The sequence below is a fragment of the Ziziphus jujuba genome, chromosome 6 (genome assembly GCF_031755915.1).
Source record: "Ziziphus jujuba cultivar Dongzao chromosome 6, ASM3175591v1".
Lineage (NCBI taxonomy): Eukaryota > Viridiplantae > Streptophyta > Magnoliopsida > Rosales > Rhamnaceae > Ziziphus > Ziziphus jujuba.
This window is the reverse complement of record NC_083384.1, coordinates 27,839,828-27,859,600: the sequence shown is the minus strand read 5'-3', so window position 1 is coordinate 27,859,600 and position 19,773 is coordinate 27,839,828. Positions and strand designations below refer to the sequence as shown.

Here is a 19,773-nt window from a genome sequence, read left to right as displayed (position 1 = left end):
TAATTGAGAAATTTTAAAATATTAATAACCAATAAAACATAAATTTAATGTTGGGGAATAAAAAATATAATCATAATCATAGAAGCGATCATGAAATTGTGGCAAAACCACTAATATATACCTGCCATAAAAATTATATACTATGTGATATATTTAGCACTGTCAGTTGGTATAAAGCATCCCAAAACATCATTAGAAGGTAAAGAGATACAAAGAAACCAATCTCATAAGAGAATAGCACACAACTCATCATCACTCCAACACACAACTCTGCTCATCATCATTCCAAGAGAATAACAAACGACTATATCACCATTCTCTCATATCATAACAATCTGTTATCCTATATTCACGATCGAATGGCATATAACTCATCATCATTTTCTCATATCATGACTATACATAGAATAACTAAGCCTATACAAGACTAATAATATATAACAAAACCACTAGTACTATATGGCATACCTATTAAAAACTAATAATACAATATTCATAGCAACTTTTACGAAATCATACTTTCCATTTTTTTCCTAACAAATATATTACCATAATCTAGAATTAATATTCAAACCCGATTATTTATTTAAATATTTCAAATCATCAATTCATGCCAAGATATAAATATCAACAGTAAAAAAATATAATACCATAAACCTTTGTAAATATTTTGAAATACAAAATACTTATATATACCTCGAAATATATAATTTTCAATTTTCTTCCTTAAAATCAAATATTTCCAAAAATATTAAAACATTAATTCAAATATTACAATATCTAACTACCAAGATTTTCAAATTTAACAGGAACTCTAGAATTTTAAATTATTTAAAAAACTTATCAAAAGTTACATAAATTATCATATATGTAAAAACATATTTTCATGTATGCATAGATTAAGTATTTAAATCAAATCATATATATATAATTTTTAAATCATATATATATATATATATATATTATGCTAATATGTCCAAAATTATTTGAAAAATATAATTTACTTATGGATATCGCTGATATATATATATAACTGCTATTATAGGTAAATTCAAACTCTATATTGTAGGCAACAACAATTTATAGCTGTTAAACCTGCATAATGTAATGCAATTTGATGGTTATAAATGGATATTGTTTACCAAATGGTGGACAACTTTACTCATAATAGCATTTTCGTACATATATATATCAAGGTTTTTCACAAATCCACTTGTTAATATTATGCTAATGTTTTAATGACTACTATTGAATTTGTTTAATTAATTAAGTGTTTTTTTTAATTAAATTCAAAAAGCTTATTTGATTGGTTTTAATATAATATTATAGCTCGATTTGATATGAGATTAACTGTATGTATATAGTTTTCTAATATCTATAATGTTGGCAATGCTTATTCACATACAAACAGGCATTTTCAAGACAAATTCCTAGGAAAATAAAATATTGTTGCCCCAGTTAAATATAATGGGGCCTTGGATATTGAAATAAATACTTTCTAATTATCCATTACCACAAATAAATGCTTTTATAACTTTTACTTTTGATATATTCCATTAAAATATTGGAAAGTATCGAATATTAATCAAATTTATAAAAAATGATAAAAATTGATGAAAATTTATTTTAAAAAATGAAAATTGTTGTTGAAACTTTAGCATTAGCTTATTTAATCAATCAATTATCAAATTGTTTCTAAAAATTGCAAAAATATTGAATAGATATTATATTTATCTCAATTAATTTAATTTATAATAAACGATAATAATTATAAATAAACTATTATTGATAAAAATATGCAAAAAAAAAACTTAATAAAATTGTTTATTAATTAAGATAAAATAATTATTACAATTACATAATATTCATAAATATCTTCTCAATACTCGTAGAATTTGATAATTAAAAATTGTTAATCTCTTCCTTATTATCATTTCGAGATGTAATATGGAAAGTAATTATTAAAAATATATTTTTTTAATAATTTTTCATGTAATTATTAATATGTAAATCATAAGGATTTTGTATTAAATATAGTTCTTTTATATGTTTAGTATAATATATTGTATTATCTTTTTATTTTTATTTGTTTAATGTTATTAATTTAAATACTATCAATTCCAATTATACATAAATTTGTATTTCCATGTTATTATTTTATATTATTATTTCAATTATTATATAATCAATTATTAACTTATAATAATTGGATTCTAATGAATTCATCTTATACAAAATGTATAGTAAGTATATATACTTTATCAATCAATAGAACTTATCAAGATTATTTAATTTAATTTATTCCGTTTTATTAATATTATTAAATATAAAAGATAATCAAAAAGTTAAAAAAAAATATAACCAAAATTAATTTGGTCAAATAATTTACTAAACATCAATAATATTTTTGAAATTTTTTATTAAAATTTTTTAAAAATTTTATAAATATTTTCAAAATTTTCATAGAAATTTTAAAAATTTATATGGAAATTTTTAAAATTATGATGGATATTATATATTTTTTAACTAAATTATTAAAGATTTAAAATTGATATTTTAATGAAAATTTTCATAGAAGTTTTGATGAAATTTCAAAAATTTTAATAGATATTACAGAAATTCTATCCATTTTTATTTCAAATCTAAATTTTTTTTCAATTTTTTTTAAAAAATAAAAATTTTGATATTAAAAACCAATAAAAATGACTGTTTTTTATTTTTATATTTTTACTGCAGTTTTGCTTCTAATTCTTCCGCACCAATATCAATATATATATATATATATATATATATTAATATTTATATATAACTTGACGATTCACCTAAAGAAACCTCTGAAAACTTGTTGACCAAAAAGGTGAAAAAAAAAAAAAACATAAAAAAAAAATCTGTTAAAATTACTGCAAAGCCCGGAAATCAGAAGGTAAAATTGAGAAATTTACCGTAGATAAGAGGGGAGTGTGAGGTGTATATATACATATATATAGTCCACTTTTCACTCATACATGTCTGAACCGCTTCTGCGTCTCTTAGTCTGTGAAGAAACTCTCTCTCTTTCTCTTTCTCTCTCTCTCTGTGTCTCGGCCTCCCACTGAATCCCCACCCCCACCACACAAAACCACCCAAAAAAAACAAAAAACAAAAAATGTCTTCCCCAAGCAAGCGCCGGGAGATGGATTTGATGAAACTGTATATTTTCCAAATTAATAATAATAATAATAATAATAATAATAAAATTATTTAATTATTACCCGTTTAATGTTGTTCCTAGTGATTATTTATTTTGTTTTTCTGTTCTTTTTGTTTGATTTGTATAAACTAGGATGATGAGTGATTATAAGGTGGAGATGATCAATGATGGCATGCAAGAGTTTTATGTGGATTTTCATGGACCTAAAGACAGTAAATCATCTATACCCATATCTAATTTTTTCCGTTTCTCTTATGATCTATTTGTATCTTTGTTGGAATTGGAGCTAATTTTGATTTCTTTTACTTTATGGGTTTTCTTGATTTTTATTTTTTATTTTTTATTTTTTTGGTGCTGAAATCTGTATTCTTTGTTGTGTGCTTTGGATTTTAGATTTACCACCGGCTTGGTTAAGCTTGTATGGTTAATATCTGGGGGTTCTGTAAAATATGTAACTTTTTGTGGTTTTTGAGTGAACCCTTTTAAAGTTTTTTGGAGATATATATTAAGTGGTGGGTGTGGATTTGAACTTTAATTTATATTCAGTCATTTTAACTGATGAAATATGCCCACATATCTATGCAAATCATTCAATTTAGTTTCGGATTTTGACATGTCAAAAAATTTACTTGCATTCTTCGTTGATTCTTTTTCATTAAGAGATTGTTAGTTTATTAATCGTAACTTTTTCCTAATGGATTTATTGATGATTATGTTTCTGGATAACTAAAACTTGGAATGGAATTCTTTTTCTTTTGGGTTGGAATATGTCAGGTTCTTATCAGGGAGGTGTATGGAGGATAAGGGTGGAGCTGCCAGATGCCTATCCTTATAAATCTCCATCTATTGGGTTTATCAACAAAATCTACCACCCAAATGTTGATGAAATGTGAGTTGGCAGATGCTAAAGATTTAGCATTTTGTCTTGTCCCTGTAATATTTTCCTTTTCGAATCAAATATTTTGTAAGATATGAATCCACTATGAAGCTTGACTAATTTGATGTTTCTTGAGTTCCAGGTCTGGCTCGGTTTGTTTAGATGTTATCAACCAGACATGGAGCCCTATGTTTGGTAGGCCAAAGTCATTACTTTCATTGTATATGTAAACTTTTTTATGGTTTAGGAATATGGTCCAGGATATATTCCTTTTGCATTTCTGTTTCTTGCTCAGTAATAATGCTGCTATTTTTGGATATTGAGAATTAATTATTTTCATTTTAAAATATTTTTCAGACCTGGTCAATGTGTTTGAAGTATTTCTTCCTCAACTCCTTTTGTATCCAAACCCATCTGATCCATTGAATGGAGAAGCTGCTGCTTTGATGATGCGTGATCGTACTGCTTATGATCAAAGAGTTAAAGGTAATAACCCCTCTAGTATTTGTGCTATCTAAGCACATAATTTTTGTCACATGGTATGCAAGATGCTTCTCCATTTTTCAGTTTCTTGTTTATGGTTTTTCATTCAGTTATATTGATCTGGGAATCGATTTCAGGAGCCAGTATTTTCTTTCTCAAGTTAATTGTTGCACAAAAGAAAGTCCTTTATCATTAATTATCCACAACAATAGTGTCTTGTTTGTTGAAACGAATTTATAATTTTGGGATATTGGCCTTGCTCAGTTGCAGGATATTGTTATACTTATCCCGAAAGGCAAGTTATGCCAATTTGAACTTATCTAGATAGTTGGTTGTTACTCAAGTCAGTTATTAGAAGGGAAGAGAGAAAAATGAAATGGGATCTTGTTTGCTGTTGATCATGTGTGTAACATATCAGATATCATAAGATAGGCTGTTCTATTGCAAATATTAAGAAAACATGAGCGTGAATATAGTTATTGATGTTTATAATAATCCCAAAAGATTGTATCATATAAACCTTAAATGAAAAAATAAAAAATGTGATCTATGAACATAATTTTTAAATTAGTATGAGACTTCTGAAACCTTCCTTTGGTCTTATTCAATCATTAATTTCATTTTTGGTGCCGTCAGCACGATCACCCTTAGTTTTCAACAAAATTTCAAGTCCTATTTTTGAAAAATTTACACAAATTTACAGTAAACCTAGTATATCTTGCACAAAGAGCATTATTTTTATAATTCTTTTGTGCGTAAATATTGTGTATTGAATGATCCACCTGTAATTCTGTATATGCCTTTCTTTATTCTTCATAAGCAGTTCTTTGAATCTGTAATTGGATATCCATTTTCACCTTAAATGTCTTATAGTGAATCTTGTATTAAAATTTTAAGAATGAGCGATCCACTTCCTCTTGGAATCTGAGTCTTTTAGGATGTTATGATTTTGTTATTCAATAGTTGTCAAGTAGAAAATTTCATCTGAAGGCATCTGATATTTGGATAATCTTTGGTCTTAGCATTTCCATTGGATTAAGTGGATAGGAGTTTGTCAAAAAGGTATCTTTTATTCCAACTTTGAAGATCCAGGGGAAAATTGACAATTCTATTTTCTCTGAATTCCCCAAAATATAAATCCTATCCGAATCGTTATATATTAGGTGGAAATACCCTGCTTTTGAAAAGTTATTTGCTCCTCAAATATCTTAAAAATTGAACAAAATATAGACAAACAATATTAGGGATGTTTTTTCATTTGAGGTGAGTCTGTTATTGTTTGTTTGAAGTTACAGTTATAAAATAGAAGAGCTCTATCAAAGGATGCCAATAACTTGATGCATAGAGGGAACATGGTTGCAGTTGCAAGGGTATGCGAAAGGTATTTAGTTACAGAGTCACTGTGCCTTGGAGATGAAATCCAGTGAGCATTTTTTAGCATGATGGGGTTTGGAGGCATTCTTTAGAGATATATAATACCTGGAGTTGGATGTTGAATATTTACTCTTGTTCAAAGTAGCCCTGGAATGTTGACAGGAAGAAAATATAATGATAATAATAATAATAAAAGAATATTGAAGAAAACTATTACTATTATGTTCTGAAGTTGATGAGTATTGAAGAAAATGAATAGATTTCTGGAACTTCAGTTGTAGTTGTTGATATTTGGACAGTCATAACTTTGGATTTTCAAGTTAAAGACTATTTGTCTCTGAAAGTTTTCTGCTTCATTGATCTAATTTTTCAGCTGAAAAACGTTTAAGTTGAAGAAAAAGTATGAATTTGAACCAGTAGCCTTGAATCAGAACATTGTAATTTGGATTATGAACACGACTTCTAAATTGAAAGTTTTGAACAATGTGAACTTGCAAAATATATATAATGTAAAGGGGAATTAGTAGCATAATGTAATACTAATAATTTCATGCCTCTATCATATGCATCTTTAGTTACTATTTGATTCATAAACATTCTAAATAAAGTTAGTTAAACTACAGGTACAAAGGTATAGTTTTAGAGTATGATTTCTTTTGATGATCTCCCATATGGGATTCTTATGCAATGATCTACCTTTCTACTTCTTAGATGACAAGCCCATATTCATCACTGATTCTTTTTCCTGGCATCCATTATTACATAGATTAATATGTTTTTTCTGAAGCTGTATGGTAGTTCATAAATTGTGTTTGATTTGCAGAGTACTGTGAGAAATATGCCAAGCCAGAAGACCTGGGGACAGCTCAAGAGGAAGAATCCAGCGAGGAGGAGCTGAGTGAAGATGAATATCCATCCAGTGATGAGGGGGTCGCGGGAAAAGCTGATCCTTAATGCTCTGGCCTAGTCTGTCTGTACATGATAATGATATTATGTGCTCCTGGAAAATGGAAACCCAAGAAAACTCCTTTGGCCTTTTATTTTCCATGGTGGTGGTGTAAATTAATCGACTATGATTTAGTGTTTGAAATAATTCATTTTAATGTTGGAACTATAATAATTAACTGCTTATTTGCACTCTTTTTACATGCTTGCATATAAAATCTAAATTTCTTGCAATTTTTCTTTTCTGTAGTTGTAACTGGATTAGAGAATTCTATTAAAAAAAAAAACTGGATTAGAGAATAAAAACCATTCGAGTTTATGTTAGTCATATTTGAATCAAATGACCATAGAGAGAGAGAGAGACCTGAACATGGGCAAACTTATATGCAATTTCAACTGATCATATGGGCCAACATACCTTTTATAATCCAACACTCAATATAACATTTTGTGCGATTTTATTTGGAGAATTTGACCCAATGTCCCTTTTAGAAGGGCTATGATGATATATACTCCTTCATCGGTCAAATTTTTTTTTTTTTTTTTGTCCTTTAATATCCATTACATCTTTAAAAAAAAATTAAAAGATCTGTATGTCCTTTATTTTAGATTTAATATAAGGAAATCTTTTGTGGCTCCTCCGATTTGGCTTCTGGCTTCTCATAAAAAATCAATGCTGAGATTAGAAAGAGGATCAAATCTAAAAACAACAAGTTTGAGTTTGAAGAAAGCAATGCTCAGATCTTCAGGCTAATGCTCGACGATGCCCATCTTCAATCTCGCTTTTATTTCTACGAGTATCGGAATGCTTTTACCTTTTCACTTGTGGTTGTTTCTTCTCTGCTACTTCAGAAATACTTGAATGGTGGATCGGACGAATCTGGGTTTTTAGCAAATGGTGGTTTTGTTCCGGTTCTACTAGGATTTGTGGGTGTTTTTAAGTTTCTAACGTTGCTCGCCAAAGTTTCTTTTGAAAAATTAGAGTCAAAGAGGCCGGAGAAGCCGTGAATAGAATCACCAAAAATTCTGAAAACGTTATCAAATTGGCAAAAAAATTTGATTATTGTAGGGTCTTCAGTAATTACGATGAAACCTACGGTAATCAATTTGTCCTTACTGAAAATATTACCGTACGTTTCATTGATAATTACCGAAACCCCTGTGGTAATCACATTTTACCAATTTTTTTGCCTCCACAAGTCCCCTAATATGTGTTAAATGCAACAACATGCAAAATATACATTCTTCAATGATTCTAAGGAGAAAAAATTCCAAAACTTCGAAAAAAGTTCTCAAATTGACAAAAAAAAATTATTACCGCAGGATCTTCGGTAATTAGCGATACAATCTACGGTAATCAATTTGTCCTTACTAGAAATATTACCATAGGTTTCATCGGTAATTACCAAAACCCTATGGTAATCACATTTTACCGATTTTCTAGCGCCCACAAGTCCCCTAATGTGTGTTAAATGCAACAACATGCAAAATATACTTTCTTCAATGATCCTAAAGAGAAAAAATCCCAAAAATTTTGAAAAAAATTCTCAAATTGGCACAAAAATTTGATTACTGTAGGATTTTCAGTAATTACCAATGAAACCTATGGTAATCAATTTGTAGTTGCTGGAAAAATTACCGTACGTTTCATCGGTAATTACCGAAACCCCTATGGTTATCACATTTTATCAATTTTTTGGCCTCCACAAGTCCCTTAATATGTGTTAAATGCAACAACATACAAAATATTTTCCACTTTATTCGACAGTTAATGAGAAATGAGGGTAGATGAGAAATAGAAGATGGTTCCATTTATTCGATACTTTCATATCCATTTATTTAAATATTTTCCACAACTGCACAATTAATTCCCTCCTAACTACTCTCTTTTGGACATACTACCATGGAGCCGCATTTTTAAAGGAGATTGGAAGAAGCTTTCAAGCTAGGAATAGTCTCCAATTTAAAACTAACTAAATTTCAATGCATATCATTCAAACAAATTCAAATAGTCCCAAACTAGAGAGCCAATATTTGAGAACTCAATTACCATCCATTTAAATTCTCATCCTTCTTATTTCTTGGTTTTCCACATCTCAAACAATATGGAGAGTTTCATAATGAAATTGGATCCTTACACTTCATTTTTACATGAGAATCATGTAGAAAAACTAAAAACTAATTCTGAATTAGCAAGAGAAAAATGTACAAGTGTTTTATGAATAAAAACTAGATAATATTACAGCTCCTACAAAAGGCTCTGTTGGTATCAATCCCAATTTGACCCAAACTTTCTCATCAATGTCAAAATCTCGAACACCAACTGGCACCACAATTGGTATAGTGCCAAATTTTAGTAATAACATTAAAAGCATACGGGGCAGCTCCACTATAACGGAGATCGATTTGACATCTGGATGAAATCAAACGAAATATCTACAATTAGTTACAATATTTAGCATACAAGTTTCAAAAAAAATAATTAAATATTTAGAGTATCCATAACGAAGTATAAAAGTTCAAATCTAACAATTGAGGCAATAGCTCATATCAAGTAATATCCCTTGCTTTCTATGAATTGTATAGAACCAAAATCCAATCTCATAGACTAATTTGCTAAAGAATGCCCAAATCCCCAAAACAGCAAAAAAACCCCAATTTCAATCAATACATTGAGCAGATGGCCAACCTTTAACAAATATTAATCCAGACTACCAGAAAAATATAAATTTATTCATTCTCCCTTCACAGCCAATGTTAAATTACTGATAACATCTAATGAAAACCATAGTTTGACATACAAACAAAGAAGAAGCTTCAGGTTTCACTCGTATATCACAAAAGACTACTGTCTCCAAACTATGCATACTACTTAACTCTCAGGTCCCACACTTCCCCAACATAGACACAAAATAGAAAAATACATAGTCGGGGGTCTAATAATCAGCAATTTCTCAAAAAGAAAACATAATAGAGGCAATGGAAAACAAGTAATAGCTAAAAAATGAAAACAGAAATTGCTACTGGATTGAATTCAAGTTGCAAAAACTTAAAACTTACTGCAGGTCATTTGCACGACGAGAAGTTCATCTCTCAATATTTCTAACAGACAACGACTCATCCCCAAAGAGAATTGCTTAATTTCGACCCTCTCAACATAATCAGGCTTCTTCAAATTTTCAATGATGGACTGAAGCAACCCAATTATCCAATTCGCAATCCCACCTCTATACACTTTCCATAACCTCCCCAACACCATATTCACCCATTCCACCGACTCTTTCCTCTGCAAATCCTTCTCCAAAAACAATGAAAAGCTCGTGGACACTTGTGGCCAAGCTTCACAACGGTTTTCATCAACCCTTGATTTGTTCTTCTTCTTTCTGGAAGTCCAAAGCTTATCAAATGCAACCCCGATAAAGAAGAAGAAGACAAACAGTCCGACAATGTTTTTATTCAATGGAGGAGATGGGTTCTAAGCTTATCAACAATGGGGTCTTCTTGAACAAAGATGATGAAGGAGGAGAGAATGGGTGAAGAAAAGAAAGAAATAACAGAAAAAAATAAAAAAATAAAAAAAATAAAAAAGATAAAAATATTTAATTTGAATTTAAAGGTATTTTGGGATTAACAAAAATTGGAAGGGTAGAAAAAAAAATGATAGCAAATGAAGGGGCAAATATCATTAAGCTCTCTCTCTCTCTAACCTATAAATCATTATGCCAATCTAGATTTATAGTAGTATGGTCTCATAATAAAGCTATAGAAACTTAACAAAAGGGGAATTTGGGTGAATGCTCCTATTACAAGGAAGTTGCTTACATATAGACTCCAACAAATTCAGGTCATTGCCTATACTTTAGTCACAAGAATCTCATGTCGTTAAATGAATCAATGAGAACAGGTGAATAATAAAATATGATGAGTGTTACCTCTCTGCAGATATTCAAATCCAAATTCGTTCTGTTAATTTCCTGACCTTGTCTACCATTAACAAGCAACCCTTGGAATTTACTAGAGAACAGATAATAAGTAGTGAAAATTTCTTTTAAAACTAGGATTGACATACTTCAATTTAAGAACACAGTCTATAATTCACTCTATAGAAACTATCGTATTTCACTATGCATAGTATAAAAGAATATATGGGATGAAAGTGGATTTCATAGTCCTCTTCTATCTGCCTAACACATCTTCCAAGGGACAAATGTTACATATAAAATTTGGTAGAAAATATTTTCAAGTAAAGACAAGGTGAGGAAGTTATCTACATCTTACAAATATGCCATTTTAGAAAGATAAAAGGTCTGACAAGTGAGGTTGGCCACATAGTATGCCTCACACCCACACCTTTAATGTCGTGGATTTGAGTCACCTCCTCCTCCCCTTTAAAGTAGAACTTATTGTAATCCCGATTTTAAAAAATAAAAATAAAAAAGATAAAAGACCTGAACAGCACATGCAATAGTATTCGTTAAGAGAATAGGATCAATTTTTTAAACATTAAACCTCAAGATAACAAGAAACAAATTGAAAGTTGAAAAATAAAAAAATAAAATAGACAAACCTGTAGGAAAACCCCAGGAGAAACTTCAAAAACAATGCCACCATTTCCAATTAAATCTACCATTTTGAAAGCACTTAAAACAGCTGGACGAGTCTATTTTGAAATCAATCAAGAACCAGGATCAGAGAATTTATCAAGCTCATAGAAACATAAAACTGATATAAAAAGTAATACCAAAAATAACAAACCATAAGAAAATTTCAACTAGACAAAATTCACTAAAAAGTACTAAATGCATCTATTAAGATATTAAAAAGGAAAAAAACTTGCTAAATTATTCTGATACCGAATTAGAAAGATTTCTCTTACTTTTCCCATTATCACCACTTCCACACCCCTTGATCGGTTGCTAGGTTTTTTGTCCAAGAGGCTTTGGCTGAACACTATGGCAGGGATTCTCCCCTGGGCTCTATCTTTTACCGATACTCTGCTTCGGGATGGCTTGGATCTTGCGCTACAAAGCGGCTCGGGGACAATAGCCGTGGTGGCCAAACCCATGACTGTAAACCAGGGCTTTCCAGATATATTCGGTTGGCACCGGAGCACCACCACTTGGCCATTTTTTTTTGTTCTGTCTATCTGCGAAATTTGAAACTACAAGCATAAAGCAAAGCTTCTGCTCCGATGAGAGGGAAACTCGAAAACTCAAATCTGGGGTTTTTAGGGGAAAGGGTGAGGAAGAAGAAGAGATGAGCTGGTGAGAAGTGAAAGAAACAAAAAAAAAAAAAATTGTTTTTGATATTTCTAAGGGTATTTTAGGATTATTAAAAAATGAGAGGGTGAAATAGAAAGTTTCAGAAATGGGTGGTTATATATCCTCAATGGCCTTCCGATAGGGGCATTCACCCAAATTCCCCATTTTATTTTGATATTGCAAATAACTGTTGGCCTTTATACAGTCATGAATGTGGTATAACCATCGTATGTAAGTTTACCTGGACCAGAAATCTGCCTGCCCAACTAAGCCCGAACCTTGACCCTGGCCCCGGAGGTTTATTATGGTTGCTTCTTTCTTCTTTTTTTTTTTTATTTTTTTTTTATCATCCGAGAGGAAATTTCCCAATTATTTTTATGCAATTTTCATCAATTACTAGGAATAAGACCACAAGTCTTTAGGATTAAATTCACTACCAAAAAAAAAAAAAAAGTTATAGATTTATCATCATATGTTCTAAGTGTTTTTACAGTCGAAAAATATTTTAGTATTAAAGATTTTGTTCATGAATGAAGTTTTAAATGTTTTATTTAATGCAAATTATTTTATGATAGAGCTGAAAATGATTACGCCTTGCGAAATAAAAATTAAAAGACTAAGATAGTTTTAAAAATCCTAACAAAGCCCTTATAGCTCAGTGGTAGAGCGTCAGTCTTGTAAACTGAAGGTCCGTAGTTCAATCCTGCGTGGGGGCACGTGCTGGGTTTGACTTTTATTATTTTAGAATTTTTTATATTTTTTTTTTACATTTTTTTTTTACATTTTTTTTTTTGTTTTTACCTTAACCACCTCAGTCAAATCAAACAGTTTTATAATATACTTTGCTTTTTACAAGTGGGCAACTAATTCATGGCAATCATTAGATGACTTTGCCGCCAACTATCACATCATCACCAGACACTTTCCTTGTTTTCCGCAACTTGCCACCACCTTTTTGGTCCAAAATCACCTCTTAAGCCAACAATAGAATGCTTTTTGTTTTTTTTATTTTTATTTTTTGCTGTACTTCTAAGTCCTAATTGTAATATAAAATATCCTTTAAAAGAAAAGTCTTATGGCATTTACTAAAAATTTTGGGTTTAGTAAAACCATTTTGTTTGTTTTTCATTTATTTATTACTATATTTTACACGGTAAGAGGGAATAGAAGAAAATGAAAAATTAATAAATATAAACCCAAAAAAAAAAATGAAATGGGTATATTTCCATTTTCACTATCACTATAGATAATGCAGCAGCTCATTAGTTTAGACCAACCAAAAGTTATGGCATAGCCCAAATAAGCCATAACTCCCTGATAACCATGGTATTATGCAAGCAACAGACTTGCAAGTTGGATAGCTATAGGCTCTAAAACCAGTTCAAATTAATAATGATAAACTTTTGGTTAAATGGACAACCATATAATTCTAAAAAACCAAAATGTCTAAAATTCAAAATACTGTCTGGCATAGCATGATTGTTGTTGCTTTTTTTCTTCTGCTACAGCAGTATAGCATTTCATATTTTCCACATTGTTATCTGACACCTGAAGAAACTATTCATAAATATGTACCAAAGAGTCAAGATGAGTTTCTGTTTTCTCTCTTCCTTTTTTTTTTTTTTTTTTTTTTTCCCTTTTAATATCTCAAACTGTTATTTTTTGAGAACGCCCATCTCTGATGAAGAGCCATATCACCAGCACTTCCAGATAGCAACACAAAACAGACATACATATACAGATGCAGCAATAGATGTCTTCAACAAATATATAGTTAGGGTGAATATCATAAATAAATGCATTATCGACATATATTACTTACTCTTAACGACTAATTAATCCATGTAAAAAAGAAATTAAAAGCTTACCAACATTTTTTGGTGCTAAAGCTCTTGCTGTTTGGTTGCAGTACAGCTTCTCTTCCTACCAGTTCTGTCCATAAGAAGAAAAATAAAAAGTTCATTGGTTGCCATACAGCTTCTCCTCCTACCGGTTCTGTCAATAAGAAGATAGAAATTTCTTTGATACAATAACTAAAATGTATGGCAAAGGCAACCACATGCAGTAATAGTGCAAAGGAATTAATTAGAGGTAGTCAGTAGGTTAAGTCAGAAACCTGACCTGAGATTACCTGGTTTGGCCAAATTTCAGCTTTTTCCTTGTTGGCTGGTAAATTGTCAAATGTTTCACCTTTGCAAACTAGCTGGCATCTTGAGGAACCTTGCTAAACAGTTAATCTGTATTCTTACAGTTCATTATTTATTAGTGGAACCCCCAAAAAAATATTAGTAACTATCTATAAAGTTTCTGTGATGAACAGGATGTCACTAATGTGTTAATCTGTTGTTTTGAGAAGTATGCAATTCATATTTGTTGATAGAGGTCCATGATTAATGTATAAACCATACATATCATAAGTAAGATTCAGCTATTATCTGGTATTGAAAATGAGAAAGGAGGAAAGGATATCAGATAGTTGAAATCATCCTAGTATTCAATTGGATGCATCTTCAAACATCCAGTCAAAACAGAATTCTCAGACTGCTATATGCAATACAATGAAGCTAGTCTTCAACAGTTGCAGTATTGAAGATTGAATCAACTGCACATTTTCTATAGGATTACTACGTTTTTAAGTCTTCACACGAGAAAGAGCAGATTAAGTACGTACAAAGTATAGAAATGCCAGAAAAATTTAGTCAACATGAGGCCCATTAACTGTTATTGAATCAAAATAATAAGAGAGGAAATTATTGAAATGCAGGAGAATCTCTTTTGCAGATAAAAATGATATAGAAAATCTCCTTGAGTGGTATACAATAGTTTTATTTGAGACTTTTGTATGAATTTGAGAGTAAATTTTGCTTACAAATACAGAATCTATAGGGACGTATGAATTTGAACATTTGTGAGAAGCCTTGTGAGTTTGTTAAGAGTTTCACGAGCAGCCACGGTGTCTGGATGATCTTCACCACAAATAGAAGTTCTAATAAAAACAGCCTTCCTAATTAGATCATCCCCTATATCAAACTGTCCCCCTCTTATCATTAACTTGGCCCTAGTTTCTAGAACTGTAGCTCTTGATAGTGCCATCTCCTGCCAAAGGCAAGGATTTAACTGAGCATTAGTCTGAATGGGCCTCCAACAAAGTGATTTGTCCAGCAACTTCTCAACAGGGGTAACAAACGCTTGGTCTGCCGCTTCCAAGGCATTGGTACACAGTCGAAGGAGTTCAAGAGCAGCACTGCATCGAGAGAATGTAATAAATGTTCGAATAGAAAGAGGCAAGACCACTTCCTTGACAACGTATAACAAATCTGAAACCTTGAGCTCAACAACCACAGGATCATGACCAAATCCAAACAATAAGAAACATGCTGCCCAAATGTGTTCTGCGTGTTGAGTTATTGATCCACGATTGATGACAGCTTGAACCATGGCTTGTGGAACTCCGCTTGCTCCCCCTCTCTTACGAGCATAAAGCTTGATGAGCTCATTGACATATACGTAGCCTTGCTTGGTACTGCTTCTTGCTATATTAAACCTTAACAACATGGAAGATGCTTCTAATTCTGATCTCTTGGTGTATGACGAAGCAAGACCACAAGTTAAAGAATGCAACAATTTTCTTATCAAACGGGTCTTTTTATGCTTTTCAGGAATCTTATGAGCAGCCAGGGCCAAGAGGGAGACAGGAATCGCACTCGGCGCAAACCAACCACTTGCCAGAACCATTCTGGTTGCCAAGCTCCTAGGTCCATCTGCATGATCAAATATTGAGAAACAAACCTCAAAGAGTTGTAACAGAAAAGTGTTCCGCCTCAATGAATAAGCTTCCTTTCCACTCCATGTCAGCTCCTTCAAAGGCATTCTATTAGTGGTCTCCAATAGTCTACTTGGAGTTATAGGCAGCTCAGATAATATTGCACCGACAATTGCAAGCCCTAATGTTGACCTTCCCAATTTCTCCTCAATAACCCTTAGAGCATCAATTTCTGCAATTGGATACTCTTTTACACTTCCCTGCATCAGTGACATTGCTTCCACCCCGGATAAATATGAGAGTTTCAAAGGTTCCAAATTCATCACACGAGGAAGACGCGTTGATATTATTATGTGGGTCTCTCCACCAAAACGGGGAAGAAGATCCATTACAAGCTTGTGATCCCACCAATCCTTTTCACTCTCTAAGTTATCAATGATCACCAAGAAAGGTATGTTTCTCATAAGCTCTTTGCGTATTCTAGAAATGGCAACCTCTTCCTGCTCTTCAAAAGTTTTAATCCTGCTTTTCTTGGAGAAACTTTCAAGCCCCACATCAACTTCTAAAAATGACCAGAGATTCAGATAGTTCTGCCTAATATACCTGCTATCCCCTCCAACCCATAAGACCATCTTGTACCTTTGGTGATATCTGTAAGCAAATTCCAGAAGAAGCTCTGTCTTGCCAATTCCTGAGTCACCAGATACACAAGCAATTCCTTTCCCATACAAAATCTTCATTGATCTTTTTCTTCTTGCATACCTCCCCACAGTCTTTGGCCTCGGCTGATGTTGTCTTTGAGGAAGTTCGGTACTTTGCATCTCAATCTCCTTTTCTGATTCCTTCCATACAACTGGTTCTTTTCCCTTCCTACTGCCAGTCTCAAGTTGCCAATCTCTCGGCTTTTCCTCAAATGCAGTGTTCTTACCCCATCCAATTGCCAGATTCTTTCGCCTTGGTCTAGCCTTAAGCTCAAAGTAATCTCTTTCTGAATCTCCAGTAATATCACCAAAAAGTATAAATTCAAGCTCAGATAGTTCTTTCTTCCTACCAATGAAATTTTCATTTTGAGGGAAAGGGAACTCCTCTTTCTCCACTTTCTCTCTCCACTTGGTCAACCGCTCTACAACACTTCTCCTCCCCAATCTCATTGCCAATGATGTGACAGCCCTGAATATACAATCTCTCCAGTTACCATCCTGAGCTTCAAGTTTCCACTCATCAACCCGAGAAAGACCATGAACAGCTTCTTTCCACTCCTTTTCCAACCCTCCATACAAATGCCATAACTCTCCTCCATGCTTTTCCCACAGCTCTCCTCTCTTCTCAACTATATCCCTGACAAGGCAATCACCAGGATTCAGATCAAAGAATATTGGAACCAAGTTCTTCTCGCCAGCAAAAAATCGCAGTTCTTCAATGGTATATGGGTTTCGGAATGACTTCCTTGTGAGAATGACAACCCCAAAAGAGGAAATGTCCATAGCCTTCTCAACAAGTCCATGTTTACGGGAGTTTCGACAACGAGCTCTGTCAGATACAAAGCAACTTATCCCTTGAACCTCCAACTCAGCACGGAGCCAATTAGCAAACCTTAACAAAGAAGGTTTGTGCCCATGCAAGCCTACAAATACGTCACAGCTCCTCATTCTGTTAGAGGAAAGTGAAAGCAAACCTGGCATAAATGAGGCTCCATAGTGTTTCACGTGCTTTTTCTGTCTCTCTCTGTTCCCAGAATAACCACTGCCATTGGCAGTGCTGTAACTAGATTGGGTGCTTTTAGAGACACCAGTTGAGGACGCTGCACGATCAAACTCCTGAAAATTGCTGGAAATACAAGTGGTCGGAGTCGGTGACATGTCTGACAGTGCATACCTTACATTTGCTAGAGTTTCAGGTTGTAAAATTCCAGAGCTGGAACTAAGGGGATCAACACTTAAAGGAATGCTGTCACATTGAGCATCAGACCTTGTCGATTCAGATAACTGGCACGATGGCGATCTTGGAGAGAAGAAGGGCGACTGATTCGCCGAAAAGAATGCTGAAGATGATGATGACATATTCCTCAAAGTGGTCGGTAAGGAACCAAACCTGGAGCTATCTTCCCCAGGATCCATCCTTAAAAGGTTTCCTACTTCCTCAAAATGTCAAAAGTCTTGCACATGCACTTGAACCACAGAGAGCCACTCTGAAATCCAAAATATTGTTTAGTAAGTTCCATTTCTTGACACTGTAGAAGAAAGAAATCAAAAATTACTGGTAACATACAATTGCCTCAAATAGTTAAGAAATGAAGATAGACATCCCAATAAAATCATTGCTACCCCCCGAAGGAAAACTGATGAAAATTTTTAAAATTTACTCTACAAACAAAAAGGACAAGAGCCTTGCAGATTTTCAAACAGTGAAAAGTCCATAGATTTGGGTGTGAATAAGGGAATACACTAAATTTCCAAGAAAATACAGAAGGAAGCAACAAAGTATATAATGAATAGAAGCTAAAAACGGATCATTAAGCATATAAACTACATGCCTACAAAGAATATGTTGAAGAAACAATTACAGTCAACAGTTTCACAAATACAAATTGACACGTACCATTCAACTAAACACAAAGAGACTCACTTCCAACGATTTGAGGAAAGAAATTATAAGGACTTCAAGAAAGCCAGTAATTTTGAGGCATTATAGATCTAATGGACCTTTTAAAGTAGTTCAGAAAAGAAGGACCCACTTCTCAAAGGAACAGAATAGAATAGTATAAAAGTAGAATAGAAAAAGCATTTCCTTCGTAATTCAAATCTGAATACTTACCAGGCCTCAAATCTGAGACACAGTGTCTTCAAAATCCATCTTCAGGCTTCTTCAAGTCAAAACAACCCAGTTCTCAAAAATGAATTAAAATGACCAAGAATAGTCAATTTCAGGAACCAAAATGCTTAAAAGCGCTATGTACAATCTAGTAAACTGAAGTTTAACTAACCCTGCAAAAAGTAAAAACAAAGTGAATTTTATAGGGGGAAAAACTACGTTTTTTTACTAAAAACATCGAAAAGAAAACATCTTTAAGCCAAAGTTTTTACTTTCTTTTTTTTTTTTTCAGTGCAATATAACAAATGTTGACAAGAAGAGATTCTGGTCTGCGTATTTCAATTGAAGTCAAGGAAAATCAAGTTCTACCATTTTGAGATAGATTTGAGGGAAAAAAATAAAATAAAAAAAGTATTTAAAGAAAAGGTTAAAAAAACATTGTGAAGATTTGGTTGAAAACGAATGCAGAAAATGGTTTTACCTTCACAGAAAAAAGAAAGCATACATATATATATATTCTGAGAGGTCTCAGATCCTGAGGCTTTTAAAACACACAGAGTCCTTTCTGTGTATAACTAAAACTAAAAGTTCTAAAGTCTAAAACCCCTCCAGTCCCATCTTCAATCTCTCACTATGAGCTCTATCTTTCTCTCTCTAAGAGTCACTGTATATTTCTGAGGGACTGAGCATTTGGTCTGAAGGCAAAGGAACACCGTTGGAGAAGGAGAAAATGGGGCCCAAAGAACGGATCTGACCAAGTATGGTTGGTAGGCTCCATGGCCCCCCCTTTTATTGCTGTGAGATTTTCAGAGGAAAAAAACAAAAACAAAAAAAAAAAAAAGACACAAAACTCAAAAAATAAAATAAAACTGTGTTTTTTCGGCTTCTGAATTCACATTTTCGTTTACTTTTTGGATTTGGTCCAGTTGTTCCTGTGGGTGGTTAAGGTTTATTCTGATTTGCTTATTATGTCACACACAGTGGCAGCAAACTTATATATATTTACCATCCATATCATGCCACCCTTTAATTTGCTAATAACTATTATGCAATTAATGCTTTATAAAAA

General features: G+C 32.4%; 3 protein-coding genes and 1 non-coding gene across 8 annotated transcripts; 2 read left to right on the top strand and 2 right to left on the bottom strand.

Moving 5' to 3' along the window:
- Window positions 1-2,997: 2,997 nt before the first annotated feature.
- LOC107429851 (ubiquitin-conjugating enzyme E2-23 kDa-like) lies at window positions 2,998-7,070 on the top strand. The gene is made up of 6 exons (XM_016040606.3): window positions 2,998-3,189; window positions 3,323-3,402; window positions 3,965-4,079; window positions 4,210-4,262; window positions 4,425-4,553; window positions 6,748-7,070. Exons 1-6 carry the CDS (start codon window positions 3,146-3,148, stop codon window positions 6,876-6,878), a joined length of 552 nt encoding a protein of 183 aa, XP_015896092.1. The 5' UTR covers window positions 2,998-3,145; the 3' UTR covers window positions 6,879-7,070.
- Window positions 7,071-8,915: 1,845 nt separating this feature from the next.
- Window positions 8,916-12,387, bottom strand: LOC107429854 (uncharacterized). Of its 3 annotated transcripts, none has more exons than XR_007238031.2 (4): window positions 11,746-12,387; window positions 11,437-11,529; window positions 9,930-11,317; window positions 8,916-9,282 (listed from the first exon to the last, which is right to left on the bottom strand). XR_007238031.2 is itself a non-coding variant. In XM_060818311.1 (4 exons), exons 2-4 carry the CDS (start codon window positions 11,478-11,480, stop codon window positions 9,086-9,088), a joined length of 564 nt encoding a protein of 187 aa, XP_060674294.1. In that variant the 5' UTR covers window positions 11,481-11,529; window positions 11,746-12,348; the 3' UTR covers window positions 8,916-9,085. The 3 variants fall into 3 exon arrangements, 2 of the variants coding, with proteins under 2 accessions (XP_060674294.1, XP_048320031.2); XM_060818311.1 differs by having other exon boundaries at window positions 9,930-10,252; window positions 11,746-12,348; XM_048464074.2 differs by lacking the exon at window positions 9,930-11,317 and having other exon boundaries at window positions 11,746-12,365.
- A 387-nt stretch (window positions 12,388-12,774) lies between these two features.
- Window positions 12,775-12,846, top strand: TRNAT-UGU (transfer RNA threonine (anticodon UGU)). The gene has a single exon. It is a non-coding gene; the product is annotated as a tRNA-Thr (tRNA).
- Window positions 12,847-14,824: 1,978 nt separating this feature from the next.
- LOC107429855 (uncharacterized) lies at window positions 14,825-19,568 on the bottom strand. 3 transcript variants are annotated; one of them, XM_025078712.3, is made up of 3 exons: window positions 19,186-19,567; window positions 18,708-18,877; window positions 14,825-18,081 (listed from the first exon to the last, which is right to left on the bottom strand). In XM_025078712.3, exon 3 carries the CDS (start codon window positions 18,008-18,010, stop codon window positions 15,011-15,013), a length of 3,000 nt encoding a protein of 999 aa, XP_024934480.2. In that variant the 5' UTR covers window positions 18,011-18,081; window positions 18,708-18,877; window positions 19,186-19,567; the 3' UTR covers window positions 14,825-15,010. The 3 variants fall into 3 exon arrangements, with proteins under 3 accessions (XP_024934480.2, XP_060673988.1, XP_015896095.2); XM_060818005.1 differs by having other exon boundaries at window positions 14,825-18,123; window positions 18,708-19,568; XM_016040609.4 differs by having other exon boundaries at window positions 18,708-19,567.
- Window positions 19,569-19,773: the final 205 nt, after the last annotated feature.

Excerpts from the sequence above, each read along its gene's own strand:
- LOC107429854 (XM_060818311.1), bottom strand. The coding sequence starts at position 11,480 with ATGGTGGCATTGTTTTTGAAGTTTCTCCTGGGGTTTTCCTACAG. Across the intron at positions 10,253-11,436 it reads CTCCTGGGGTTTTCCTACAG|AAAGAAGAAGAACAAATCAA; the intron begins GTTTGTCTATTT and ends TTGGACTTCCAG. Across the intron at positions 9,283-9,929 it reads CGTCGTGCAAATGACCTGCA|ATGTCAAATCGATCTCCGTT; the intron begins GTAAGTTTTAAG and ends GATTTCATCCAG.
- LOC107429855 (XM_060818005.1), bottom strand. The coding sequence starts at position 18,010 with ATGGATCCTGGGGAAGATAGCTCCAGGTTTGGTTCCTTACCGACCACT.
- LOC107429851 (XM_016040606.3), top strand. The coding sequence starts at position 3,146 with ATGTCTTCCCCAAGCAAGCGCCGGGAGATGGATTTGATGAAACT. Across the intron at positions 3,190-3,322 it reads GAGATGGATTTGATGAAACT|GATGATGAGTGATTATAAGG; the intron begins GTATATTTTCCA and ends TGTATAAACTAG. Across the intron at positions 4,263-4,424 it reads GACATGGAGCCCTATGTTTG|ACCTGGTCAATGTGTTTGAA; the intron begins GTAGGCCAAAGT and ends AATATTTTTCAG.